Source organism: Glandiceps talaboti, chromosome 6 (assembly GCF_964340395.1).
Source record: "Glandiceps talaboti chromosome 6, keGlaTala1.1, whole genome shotgun sequence".
Classification (NCBI taxonomy): Eukaryota; Metazoa; Hemichordata; class Enteropneusta; family Spengelidae; genus Glandiceps; species Glandiceps talaboti.
In genome coordinates this window covers 3,481,227-3,495,762 of record NC_135554.1, presented here as the reverse complement: position 1 = coordinate 3,495,762, position 14,536 = coordinate 3,481,227, and the positions used below count along the sequence as shown (strand labels likewise).

Sequence of the window (14,536 nt, the reverse complement as noted above, 5' to 3'; positions counted from 1 at the left end):
AAGCTAACACAGTAGATGTAAGTAGTAGACTCACTAACTCTATACTGGTAGACTTCATGAAATACAAGCTAACACAGTAGATGTAAGTAGTAGACTCACTAACTCTATGCTGGTAGACTTCAATATATAATAAACTAAGTTGGCATGTCTGACATGTCTTTATCTACACATATTGCAGTATCAAAAGATTTTAAAATATATGTATGACACACTGTGATACACAGTTACTGTGATGTCTGATAAAACTCACAGACTGTAGATAAATAGAATCCATGGCAATACAATAAACTTTTCTTCTTTTTCTTTGAAACAGGCAATTTATAAATTAGAAGAATCTATCAATAGTCAGGCAGAATGGAAACAGTTTCATCACATTTGTTACTGGGAGTTAATGTGGTGCTATGCATTCCGTATGGATTGGTTAATGGCATGTAGATATGCAGAGATTCTATACAAGGAAAGCAGATGGTCTAAGGTGTGTACATGTACTATATTTAGCTAATTTTATCACAGTTGAATTTTAGTTTGCATAGTGAGTAGTTTGGGTGTACATGTATATGTGTAGATGTGGATGGGTCGGTTATGTGTGGGGAAGGTGGATGAGTGTGTCTTTCTGGTATGTGTTAGGGGTGCCTGTGGATGAGAAGGCTATATGTGTGGGCAAGAAAGTGAGTGAATGTGTCTGTCTCAGCTGTATGTGTGTTTATCTGTGGATGTGTGGTGCATATGTGGGATGGGTGGATAGGTATGTATGTATGTATGTATGTATGTATGTATGTATGTATGTATGTATGTATGTATGTATGTATGTATGTATGTATGTATGAATGAGTGTACATGTATGTATGTATGTATGTATGTATGTATGTATGTATGTATGTATGTATGTATGTATGTATGAGTGTATGTATGTATGTATGTATGTATGTATGTATGTATGTATGTATGTATGTATGTATGTATGTATGTATGAGTGTATGTATGTATGTATGTATGTATGTATGTATGTATGTATGTATGTATGTATGTATGAGTGTATGTATGTATGTATGTATGTATGTATGTATGTATGTATGTATGTATGTATGTATGTATGAGTGTATGTCTGTATGTATGTATGTATGTATGTATGTATGTATGTATGTATGTATGTATGTATGTATGTATGTATGTATGTATGTATGTATGTATGTATGTATGAGTGTATGTATGTATGTATGTATGTATGAGTGTATGTATGTATGTATGTGTATGTATGTATGTATGTATGTATGTATGTATGTATGAGTGTATGTCTATGGGTGGATGGGTGTTCGTGTGTCTGATAACAATTCAAAGTCTGTAGGGATAGAGTTCCTTTGTGATTAATAGAAAGGTTACATAGGGAGTGTGTCTAGTTGCAAACTGTTTATGCACCAAAGTCTGTCAGTTATATGGGCAAAATACTAGAATGCAACAATTACACAGCATATTGATGTATTAAATGAATGAGGTTTTGATAAGGCTTTGTACATGAGAACTTTTCAAGACAAGATTATTTGATTGTCAATGAAATAATGTGGAGGTTTATTTGTTGAGAAATTGAATGAATGGGGTGTAATTGGTATGAATGTTATCCGACCAATGATGAAGATTTTACTAATCTGTTTCTCCTTGCATTCAGACACAACACACATTACCCATAGGTGACAACTGTTTCTTTTACAAGTGTAGTCTTCACTACTACCTGACTGTGATATTGTGTTTATATGTGTTATTCAATGTAGGCTACCTATGCGTACCTGAAAGCTGCCTTCCTATGTATGATACCGGACCCAACAGCAGAAACTATCCTAAGACTACAAAAGATGTTTTCTGAGATTCCAGACCTTAAACAACGGATAGCTGGCAAGTCTATTCCCTTTGAGAAGTGGGCCATACACAAGGCTAAGTTTTTCTTAGAGAAGGGTAACAGACTGACCATCCCTGGACTGGTGAGTCAAATTATACTCAGCCATCAACTGTCAAATACATGTATATTATGTATATCGTGTACTTGATGATACATAAAATATTTTACAGCTGTCATAGTTTTATGGCCTCTCTAGAAAGTAGCTCACATTCAAAAATGAATTTCAAGTTCCCTGGCATTTCTTGTACAAATAAAGAGGCCATAAAACTGTTCTTATCAAACAGTGGAATGTAATACAAGTCTCTGTACTTCCAACATGCTCTGCCAAGTGTCTGTTCTCAATACAGTTACAATGGTCTGATAATTTTATATAATGGAAGAATAAAAATACAGTAATATTAACCCAAGTTATAGTCACATGCCTGATTATCATAAAGTTAGGACTATCACCTTGAATATAATCTTAAATGTTATTAATCCAATTCAGTTGTTTACTTTCTCTGTGTGTAGCAAGTTCTGCTTGTGACAGTCATATTTGTAATCCTACAGTTTGGAGTGAACTTACATGAGAAAAGTAACCAAAAAATCACAGCAAATTAGTATCTAGCATAAGTTACATTTTGTTAATTAAAATATCTTGTGTTTTACAAGTCATTGGCACTCTGTGAGTTTGGAATGTCTCAGACACTTGTTATGCAGAGTCAGGTAAATTCTTAGTGACATATTGTTTTCATGTAGCAATATCAAGACCATTGTTGTGTTATTATTAATCTTACAGGAGCTGATTTATGTATGGTCAAATGGTTTCAACATTATTGTATTTATTATTAATCCTACAGGAGCTGATTTATGTATGGAATGGTTTCAATATTACTGTATTATTATTAATCTTACAGGAACTGATTTACATATGGAATCATTTCACCATTATTATATTTATTATTAATCTTACAGGAACTGATTTACATATGGAATCATTTCACCATTATTATATTTATTATTAATCTTACAGGAGCTGATTTATGTATGGAATGGTTTCAAAATTACTGTATTATTATTAATCTTACAGGAACTGATTTATGTATGGAATGGTTTCAATATTACTGTATCATTATTAATCTTACAGGAGCTGATTTATGTATGGAATGGTTTCAATATTACTGTATTATTATTAATCTTACAGGAACTGATTTACATATGGAATCATTTCACCATTATTGTATTTATTATTAATCTTACAGGAGCTGATTTATGTATGGAATGGTTTCAACATAATAGGTCAGAACAAAGACTTGATGGCACCTATCTTAGCAGAGATTGAGAAAACACTGAATGTTGTAAATAAAACCAAAGGTAACAATTGATAACATTTCTAACCAAAGGTAACAATTGATAACATTTCTAACCAAATGTAACAATATATAACAGTTCTAAACTAATGGTTTTTAACAGTGCTTTCTTTGGATAATTGATACAAAATAATTTTCATTTCAAATTTGAAAAAACCCTGTAAGACCGTGTATAATATCACAGTCATATCACAATTTTTTTCATTGTTTTTGATTTTATCATATAAATTTATAAATCAGCTATATATGTGTATTTCCAAATTAAAATTTGGAGATACTATGTCATTTCAGTCCCCACCGGACGAAGTCCGGGATGGGGACTTATGGATTGGGTTCCGTCCGTCTGCCCAGAGCCGTTTCTTGGAAATGCCTGGACTGATTTTTTTCAAACTTGGTACAGGGGCAACATACTATGGCATACATATGCACATCAATTTGTTTCATGATACGATCCAATATGGCTGCCTAGCAGCTATTTTGTTTGCGAATGAATTTTCCATGTCCAAAGCCATAACTCAGACATGCTTGAACAGATCTCATTCAATGTTGGTATTAGGACAGTGTTCTATGACATACATGTGCATATCCATTTTCGTCGTGATACGATCCAATATGGCTGCCTGGCAGCAATTTTGTTGGCGCAGTTTTCATGTCCAAAGCCATAACTCAGACATGTTTGAACAGGTTGCATTGACCTTCATGTAAACAATATGGCAACACCGATAGGTTGACCTCCTTGACAACTGTTGTTAGGTATATTTGCATATCTCATCAGATCTGCCACACGACAGAAAATGGCTTATTGTCAGATGAATATTATGACAGAATCCAAGTCAGTGTTAGTGTAAGTGTACAATGCAAATCACTGATACAAAATGATACCTATCAAATCATTTGAATGAATGTTTTCATTTCTATCATTTCTTTCAGTCATGAATTCTCATTATGGTGATGACTTTGCTCTAATAATGCTTCTAAAAGGAATGTGTCTGAAGTATCTGGATAAAGGACTTCAAGCTGAAATATCATTCAAAGATGTCTTACAGTGGTAAGTTCTATTAGCCCCCCCCCCCCCCCCCCTCCAACAGGCACCACCAAAAGAGGGCTTATACATTGTGTACCATCTTTGTGTGTGTGCAAGCATGTGGTCACTTTCATATCTCTGGCATGCACCAACCAATTTAAATCAAACCTGGCGCAGAGATGATACTTATGCACATCACTTTGTATTTGTTTTGCGACTGAATCAAATATGGCCATATTTCTTGTGAAATTTCACATAACTTTGTAGATGTAATACGTAGTGACTCCATTCAAGTGCCTTCACCCATTTGATTAAATATGAGCTTTTTTAAGACTTTGCACTTTGACCTTGCAAGGCTTCTTCAAGGTCAAATAGCCATATTTGGTTTATTAGCCCCCGCCGGACACAGTCCAGGATGGGGCTTATAGATTGGGCTCTGTGCGCCCGGAGCCATTTCTTGGACATTCATTGACCAATTTCTTTCAAACTTAGTTAATGGATAATAAACTATGACTTACATATGCACATCAATATGCTTTTGGATATGATGCAATTTAGCCAACTTAGAGCCATTTTTGGGTAAAAAATGTGATTTTTGGTCAAAATACTTAAACGCCAAAACTGCTGGGCAGATTGGCCTGAAATTTGGTGGGAATGTTCTTAGTGGCATGATAATTTAGATTTGTTCATTACATGATGATTCCATCAGTGATATGCAAATTAGGGCTAAAAATGTGTCTTTTTGGTCAAAATATCAAGCATAATATGATTTCATGAGTGATATGCAAATTAGGTGTAAAAAAATGTGAATTTTGGTCAAAAACTTAAATCTCAGAAAGTACTTTGTCAGTGAGTCTAAAACTTGGCGAGATGATACTAGAAGTGTTATTCTGCAGATTTTATGTAAAACATTTTGGCCCTAGCAACAATGACCACACCCATAGTAACAACCAAATGGCAATGTGTTTTGGTCAAATAACATCATCAGGTAGGCAAGTGTCAAAATCAAATCTAACAATTGAAAAAGTTATGATAAAAAAATAACAACCTTGTATGATAGTTATGTAATGTAATCAGCCAGCAAACATGATGTTACCAACCTTTGCTGCTTTCTCTTTGTATTATACTGTAAATTGTTGTGTTCAGAATTATAATAGGAAAGTCTGATAGAATAGGGTGTCTGCTAACTATGGTTGTGTCATTAATATACCTCAAGTGGTGAAATAACTTGATGCATATGTCCAAATGTGATTATACTTTGTACAAGCCAAGTTGAACAAAAAATATGGAATTTGTACTCTGGTCATACTATGTCATAGTCTATGTGACAACAATGGGTGTCTATGTCACGACAACAATGGGTGTCTATGTCACGACAACATCGCTGGTTCTGTTGTGTTCGAAATATGAGTCGAAACTTTTAAAATTGCCATTACTTTCCCCAATTTTTCTTTGATATTACTGGCACTGGTATAATTAAGTTATTCTCGAAGAATTTTCCTCATTCAGCCTGAGAATATTCATGACCTAAGGATTGTCACTACTGACTCATACTGACAAAGCCCGTATTTTCCTTGGCTGAATGAAGAAAAATATTTTGGTATAACATCTAAATGTACCATCCATGTATACTAGATATCTTCACATAGGACATAGTATAAATGTACCATCCCTAACTGTATACACTAGATATATTCACATAGGACATAGTATAAATGTACCATCCCTAACTGTATCTACACTAGATATATTCACATAGGACATAGTATAAATGTACCATCCCTAACTTTATCTACACTAGATATATTCACATAGGACATAGTATAAATGTACCATCCCTAACTGTATGTATACTAGATATATTCACATAGGACATAGTATAAATGTACCATCCCTAACTTTATCTACACTAGATATATTCACATAGGACATAGTATAAATGTACCATCCCTAACTGTATCTACACTAGATATATTCACATAGGACATAGTATAAATGTACCATCCCTAACTTTATCTACACTAGATATATTCACATAGGACATAGTATAAATGTACCATCCCTAACTTTATCTACACTAGATATATTCACATAGGACATAGTATAAATGTACCATCCCTAACTGTATGTACACTAGATATATTCACATAGGACATAGTATAAATGTACCATCCCTAACTGTATGTACACTAGATATATTCACATAGGACATAGTATAAATGTACCATCCCTAACTGTATCTACACTAGATATATTCACATAGGACATAGTATAAATGTACCATCCCTAACTGTATGTACACTAGATATATTCACATAGGACATAGTATAAATGTACCATCCCTAACTGTATGTACACTAGATATCTTCACATAGGACATAGTCATGTCGGAAACGCCTCGGTAAAACCAAACTACGGATAACTGAGTTCATCAATAGGCAAGTCGGGTTGTTGACAATCTCTAAATCTGTTTGCAATGTCAACTGTAATAGGATTATAAAAGTTGTAACAGCTGATAACGTCCCTTGACTCAAACGATTCACTCCTTGAAAGTAACCTTGCACTCGGAACTAAAGTTTTTCTAGTTCCATAGTTAGTTAAATAATTTTTTGAAAAATTAAGCAGAGATACTTAAATAGCAAATTCCCATATCTGATGTCCATATACCACATGTAACATCGTCAATGTACGGTGCACGATGTATCCTAATGTTATGATCGCAATCGGATCGTGACCTTTCACCCAAGCCAGTTGTGCCTCGCGGCGGATTAACACACTCACTAGTACTTGCACACATTCGGTCAACAGCATTTCAGTCTTGACCTAGTAAGTAGTACCTGTACCAGTGATGACTCAGGCTTATCAGATGTAATTACAAAAAGAAAACACTTAGTTATGGTAATGAGCTGATAAGGATTGATAAGAAAGTGCAAGAATTGCACTTTGCCGGTAAAGGCGATGTTCCCCTCATGTATAAATGTACCATCCCTAACTTTATCTACACTAGATATATTCACGAAGGATATAGTATAAATGTACCATCCCTAACTGTATCTACACTAGATATATTCACGAAGGATATAGTATATTTATTCTATATATGACTGTTCAACATTTTGACTTTGTTTTGCAGTGAGAAGCAGATTCAGTCAGAAATGTATCTGGTACCATTTGCTATGGCAGAGTTAGGAATCTTGTACATGGAACAGGACAAACTGGAAGATGCCAAGGATTATCTTTTACAAGCAAAGTATGTACATGTACAAATATTATCTAGGTGTTGTTGTTCTATTTTAGAAGAGATTCTAATTATAGCATATACTAACTGCCATATTGTTCTTTTCTTCTTTAATTCATTCTAATCATAATTTACTACACTTTTAGTTCTGTTAGATTTTAGCTCATACAAACCTTAATCTTATCTATCTATCACTTTATTGGACTGAATACGTTTTATCTCAGCCAGTTTTTACAATTAACATTGCTTGCTTGCTTGCTTGCTTGGTTGCTTGGTTGGTTGGTTGCTTGCTTGCTTGCTTGCTTGCTTGCTTGCTTGGTTGGTTGCTTGGTTGGTTGGTTGCTTGCTTGCTTACTTGCTTGGTTGGTTAAATGGATGGAAATGTTAAAAGGCCTATATTGGATGAAGACTAACATTTGGGCTACCTGGCTGAGCTAAAGAAAAAGTTGATCCAGAATGAAAGAATAATTGTATCTATTAAAATTCTATCCATTTATTCGATTGATAAGATGATGCTGTTAAGTGAACCTGGGATTAAATCATAGACCTTTAATACAAATTCAACAAATGCATGACTAACCTGGGGGACAATTAATTCACTGGGTGTGTTTGCATTGAATTGACAAAATTGCTTATTTTTCTATGAGTCATTTTCTTGGTATGTGAGTAACATTCTATTTTCATAATTCAATTGGTATTTTTTGTCTGTTAATGTAGGAACTACAAGAAGACTCGTCAATTACAATCTCGACTCCATTTCCGTATCCATGCAGCCATGACAAGTATCAAACTGAAACTGAAGACAAAGGGTGACACTGCAGCTGCTGCAGCCCTAGACATCTCAATAGACAGTGATGATTTATCAGATCAGGGATTTGGTATTGATGCTGATAGTGTGCCATCAGATTAAATCATATCGCTGTATCCATAGATAAATTGTTTATTTTCACTAAATACTAGATGTGATGTTTTACAAATACAGTGGTCTCTCTAAATGACATGTCTTTCAGTCAGTGATCTATGTAACAAATATGATATCTTGACTTGTAACTGTATAAACATTATAGATACACAAACTCTACTAAAAGTGCAATATATATAAAACCTGTAAACCACAATGAATTACACTCTCTATGTTTTGATCAATTTTTCTCTCTTTTCATGATATTATAGAAGCATTATTGTTTTATATGTGTGTGTGCAAAGCTTTATATACCATTATAGCATTATGTACTGTAGTATCTCTTTTTAGCTGCATTATGTAGTATCTCTTTTTAGCTGCATTATGTAGTAATTAGTATCTCTTTTTAGCTGCATTATGTAGAATCTCCTTTTAGCTGCATTATGTAGTTGTATCTCCTTTTAGCTGCATTATGTAGTTGTATCTCTTTTTAGCTGCATCTCTTCCCAAGAAAATAAAGAGAAAGTTGACTTAAGTAAATGGAATCTATTGGTAATTAGAACTGGAAATTCAGTTTTAGCTGAGACCCCTAGACTCGATTGTTGTAAGAATGTCCTCTTAACCACTATGTTAGTTGTCTGTGTCTTAACACACACTTAGGAATGCAAATACAGAATTCTACTTTCATGTAGTGTTGGTCTGGAAACAGGCACAAACTATTTCTGGTTTTTAAGGTGACTTGCTGTGTTAATGGTGTAAGTAGTGTTACCACAGACTGTGAATCATTGGTGTTAAAGAAGAGATCTCTCTTCTGTAGAGTCTATGTGTCAATCAATAAAGAGGGTGGAGCTGTACGATTTGAACTAAATATAATTAGCCAATCACATAAAGGGAAACATTTATTGATTGATTCAGTCCTAACTGAAGTAGGAATTGTAGTATCTTAGTAGTAACATTTTAGATTCAAAAATTAAACCATTGGGCAAATTATTTGCTGTGCATGGATTGAGAGGATGATGTATTTTTAAATGCATTTCACTCTAATGAATGTAATGGTATTTGTACCAGAAATTTAACATTTACTAATAATCACTTTAAGCAAACTTTATATAGTTGAAACAAATATTGTAACAAGTGGGTATGGCCATGTCCATAGTCATAATGGTAACATCATTTATGACCATGTCTGTTGTCATGGTAACATCACTTATGACCATGTCTCTTGTCATAGTAACATCACTTATTAACATGTCTGTTGTCATAGTAACATCAAACTTAACACTATGTCTGTTGTCATAGTAACATCAAACTTAACACTATGCCTGTTGTCATAGTAACATCAAACTTAACACTAAGTGTATGTCTGTTGTCATAGTATATCACACTTCAATATGATGGCCTGTTACAATTTTCATAATTTATGATTATGTTGCAAAAGAATTGTGCATGTTATCACAGACAAGAATATTCTTGTCTGTGATGTTATGTAGTAAGAAGATATATCACAAAATTGATGCAATGTTGAACTATATAGCCATGCCACTTACACAGAGAAGTTATCTATAACTATCAAAGTAGAATTATTTACCAAAGCTGTTCAATTTCGTTATTCTTGTACATTTTTTGTTTGTTTGTTTGTTGTATATTATAATTCATCCAGGCAGCAAATTAAGTTGTCAGTTGATTTCTAGTGATGACAGGTTTCAACACAGGGTACACAAGTTAAAAGTCATTATTTGGTGTTCAACAATTTTAGATTGATTAAAATTATGAAACAATTTATGGTTATGGTGGCATTTATCTGACGTGTGGTGCTATAGGCATGGCATGCAAGTGTGTTTACAGATTCCTGGCTATATGTGTTCGTGTTCATGTCCATGTCTGTGTAGGGGTGATGGGCAATACTAGTGAATGGCCATGGAGGTTTTTTACCCTGAAAAATCAATTTTGAGACTATTCAGACCCTTTCAGAAAATAATTTCCAAGCTTTACAAGACAGCACCAACATGTAAAAAGCAACTACATAGGGTTGAAATATACTTTGATAGCATCTTGACAGTATGAGGGGAAAAGCTTGAGACTGGGATATGTCCACCTCATGTGGGGGGGGGGGGGTCCAAGGGTGTCGCCCTCTAGAAGCTCTGGAGGATTTTTACTCTTAAAGCCAATATTTAGGCTATTCAAACCCTTTGAATAACTTTATCCATGCAATAACTCAATCCATGCTTTACAAGACAGCACCATCAAGTATCAGAAACTATTCTTTATAACTTACATAGGGTTGAAATATGTTCTTAAACAGTTAAATGGCATCATTATATACATGTAGTAAAGGTCAGCACATGTAATGGTAGTATCATTGGTAGGGGAGATTTGGAGTCAAAGACAATTTTAGACTATCTTGGCAAACATTTCACATCTTTAAAAGACAATATCAGGTTGTTGGTGCGTCTGATTGTTGGTTGAATGCATGGGTGACCTCTGGGAGTAAGGGAGTCCTTGGGGTTTTGCCCCTGGCAGATCTGCAATTTTTTGCCTCTATTAAGGCAATGTTTAGGTTATTCATAGCCTTTGAGGTAATATTTCCAAGCTTCGAAAAGCTAACGTAAATATAAGTTTTAAATGAGTTTCACATGTCACATAAAAGTGGACCCGTAACATTGGTATAGGGGCATTAATATTGCATGTATAGTAAAGTCACCGGTATGTTAGAGAACTTTAGGTGGTCATACCTAGTATAGTGTATAATAGAAACTGGAATCTGATGAGATTTGGTGATTTGTAGTGTAAATAACATGTAGTGTCCAAAATAGAAAGTATATTAATCCCTTCTGACAAGTTCATGTGACGAGTAGAACATTTTAGATTAACTTCTTTTATAAACTATCTATGAAGATTACCATTACGAAACCTTCAAGTTCATTTTTGCCCCAAAGTGCAATATAAGTGAAGCACTGATTGTGAAACAGCCAAGCATTTACATGACATGTTCTGTAACTAGTGTGGTAGCTAGGTAATACATGTATATGTATATGTATAGTTATGTTTGAACTAATAAGTAATATTAAAGAATTCATGTAAGAAACAGGGACAAGAACAAATATTTACATGTACCACATTTTAGACAATGCTATATGCCATTGTAGAAAAAGGATTTCCATCACAATCCAAAACACAATGACCCCCCCCCCCCCACCATCCACAATTTTGAAAACAGCATAATCCCCCCCCCCCCACTGCCAATTTCAAAATCCACCCCCCCCCCCCAGGCCAAAGAAACTGACCGGTCCCTTAGTTAATATATTTAGTATTTCAGAGCTATCCTGTAGGCGGAGAAATGGGGATGGATGTAGCTGCCCAAATGAGTTAGTTATTTTTCACAAACAATAATCCATGGGGTTCCTGCCTAAAAACTGTAAACATAGGGTCAGTAAAAACATGATGGTATTAAAAGTCTCAAATCCTGCATTCCAAAAGTCAAAAAAACACCCCCCCCCCCCCTGAGCATGTAGATTGTAGTTATTTATTACTAGTGCAGCGCCCCCAATGGCCAAAAATCAAAATTCATAATGGATGGTGTTTCGAACCTGGGTGGCACATACTAGTCTAAAGTTCGTTTGCCCCCCCCCCCCCCCCTTTCGTGGCTTATAGTTGGTGCATCTTTAGTGCACTGTTGACCAAATAATTCCCGGGTGACACTCCCAGTGTAATAACCTACTAATATTGTTGACATACATGTAGCATATAAACAAGTTGTTTTCCTTGTTCTGTTTTCCGATCGATGACACCAAAAACGAAGAAGACAGTGATTTTTTTCGTTTTTCTTGTTTGCAATATGTATACAGTATACACGGACCCATATATTGTCAGTTTAGTTTATTCATTTACAGTGTCGATAATCCACTAAGTTAATAATACGACTGTGTGACGTGACTGATACACTAGCTAGTATGACGAGATTACATGTAATGGTGATATCATGTGTAAAGTTCATAAATGCTGATAAGATAGAACAATACAGACAGACAGACAGACATCACGAAGAAAATACTGATTTCATGACATTCCTTTACTTATGCCTAAATATAACGAATACATACAAATATTAGCTTTGCAAAAAATAAACGAATTGCTATATAGCTAAAATTCCAGATATAATGTCGCCAATGGACGCTGTAGCACAACTGTATTGCCTGCCATTGGGCTATTTGAAAGTGACGAAAAGTTTTGGGAAGGTTTTATTAGTTAGGCGTGATTGGTACTGTCACACTCCACTGTGATCTATCAACATGGATGTTAAAGACACTGTTACATGTAAGTAATCGGTTGTTACCGAGGACGTGGTCATCGAATACTTGTATTTTTTACCAAATCCACATTTTTAGACCTTATTTGCATATTAATATTGGAGTTATCTACCACTAATGACATTCCACCTAGCTGAGTTTTTTTTTTAAATAACCCGACAGATTTATGTTTTCACTACAAATTACATCTCTTAGTCCTAACTTGTATATCGATAATACTGGTCATAATGTCTTGAATAATTATTCTTCATCTAGACACCCCAAGAAAAACCAAAAACAATTTTCAGACCGCCCTGTGTTTTTTTTAGTTTAGGTTTATGGCCAAAATCGACATACAGTATTTGAATAACAAGAAACCTTGGGATCATCTAGTCTGCAACTGAGACGTTCTTAATTTTGTTACAATAACATACTGGTAATATCGTACACTGTGAACAGTATTGCATCACCTATGTTAGGTACAATAACATACTGGTAATATCGTACACAGTGAACAGTATTGCATCACCTATGTTAGGTACAATAACTTACTGGTAATATCATACACAGTGAACAGTATTGCATCACCTATGTTAGGTACAATAACTTACTGGTAATATCGTACACTGTGAGGAGTATTGCATCACCTATGTTAGGTACAATAACTTACTGGTAATATCGTACACTGTGAACAGTATTGCATCACCTGTGTTATGTACAATAACTTACTGGTAATATCGTACACAGTGAACAGTATTGCATCACCTGTGTTAGGTACAATAACTTACTGGTAATATCGTACACAGTGAACAGTATTGCATCACCTATGTTAGGTACAGTAACTTACTGGTAATATCGTACACAGTGAACAGTATTGCATCACCTATGTTAGGTACAGTAACTTACTGGTAATATCGTACACAGTGAACAGTATTGCATCACCTATGTTAGGTACAGTAACTTACTGGTAATATCGTACACAGTGAACAGTATTGCATCACCTATGTTAGGTACAATAACTTACTGGTAATATCGTACACAGTGAACAGTATTGCATCACCTATGTTAGGTACAATAACTTACTGGTAATATCGTACACAGTGAACAGTATTGCATCACCTATGTTAGGTACAATAACTTACTGGTAATATCGTACACAGTGAACAGTATTGCATCACCTGTGTTAGGTACAATAACTTACTGGTAATATCGTACACAGTGAACAGTATTGCATCACCTGTGTTAGGTACAATAACTTACTGGTAATATCGTACACAGTGAACAGTATTGCATCACCTGTGTTAGGTACAATAACTTACTGGTAATATCGTACACAGTGAACAGTATTGCATCACCTGTGTTAGGTACAATAACTTACTGGTAATATCGTACACAGTGAACAGTATTGCATCACCTATGTTAGGTACAATAACTTACTGGTAATATCATACACTGTGAACAGTATTACATAACCTGTGTTAGGTACAATAACTTACTGGTAATATCGTACACAGTGAACAGTATTGCATCACCTGTGTTAGGTACAATAACTTACTGGTAATATCGTACACAGTGAACAGTATTGCATCACCTATGTTAGGTACAATAACTTACTGGTAATATCGTACACAGTGAACAGTATTGCATCACCTGTGTTAGGTACAATAACTTACTCGTAATATCATACACTGTGAGGAGTATTGCATCCCCTGTGTTAGGTACAATAACTTACTGGTAATATCGTACACAGTGAACAGTATTGCATCACCTGTGTTAGGTACAATAACTTACTGGTAATATCGTACACAGTGAACAGTATTGCATCACCTGTGTTAGGTACAATAACT

At 34.8% G+C, this 14,536-nt stretch overlaps 1 protein-coding gene across 2 annotated transcripts in view; it reads left to right on the top strand.

The window, feature by feature from the left end:
* The window catches only part of LOC144436283 (tetratricopeptide repeat protein 39B-like), a 45,605-nt gene extending 35,494 nt beyond the window's left edge, over positions 1–10,111 (top strand). For both annotated transcript variants that reach the window (XM_078125030.1, XM_078125029.1), the window contains 6 exons: positions 314–475; positions 1,767–1,973; positions 3,133–3,244; positions 4,171–4,288; positions 7,398–7,514; positions 8,220–10,111. In XM_078125030.1, the coding sequence (XP_077981156.1) occupies positions 314–475; positions 1,767–1,973; positions 3,133–3,244; positions 4,171–4,288; positions 7,398–7,514; positions 8,220–8,412 (909 nt within the window). In that variant the 3' untranslated portion in view covers positions 8,413–10,111. The remainder of the gene's footprint in view (positions 1–313; positions 476–1,766; positions 1,974–3,132; positions 3,245–4,170; positions 4,289–7,397; positions 7,515–8,219) is intronic.
* Positions 10,112–14,536: the final 4,425 nt, after the last annotated feature.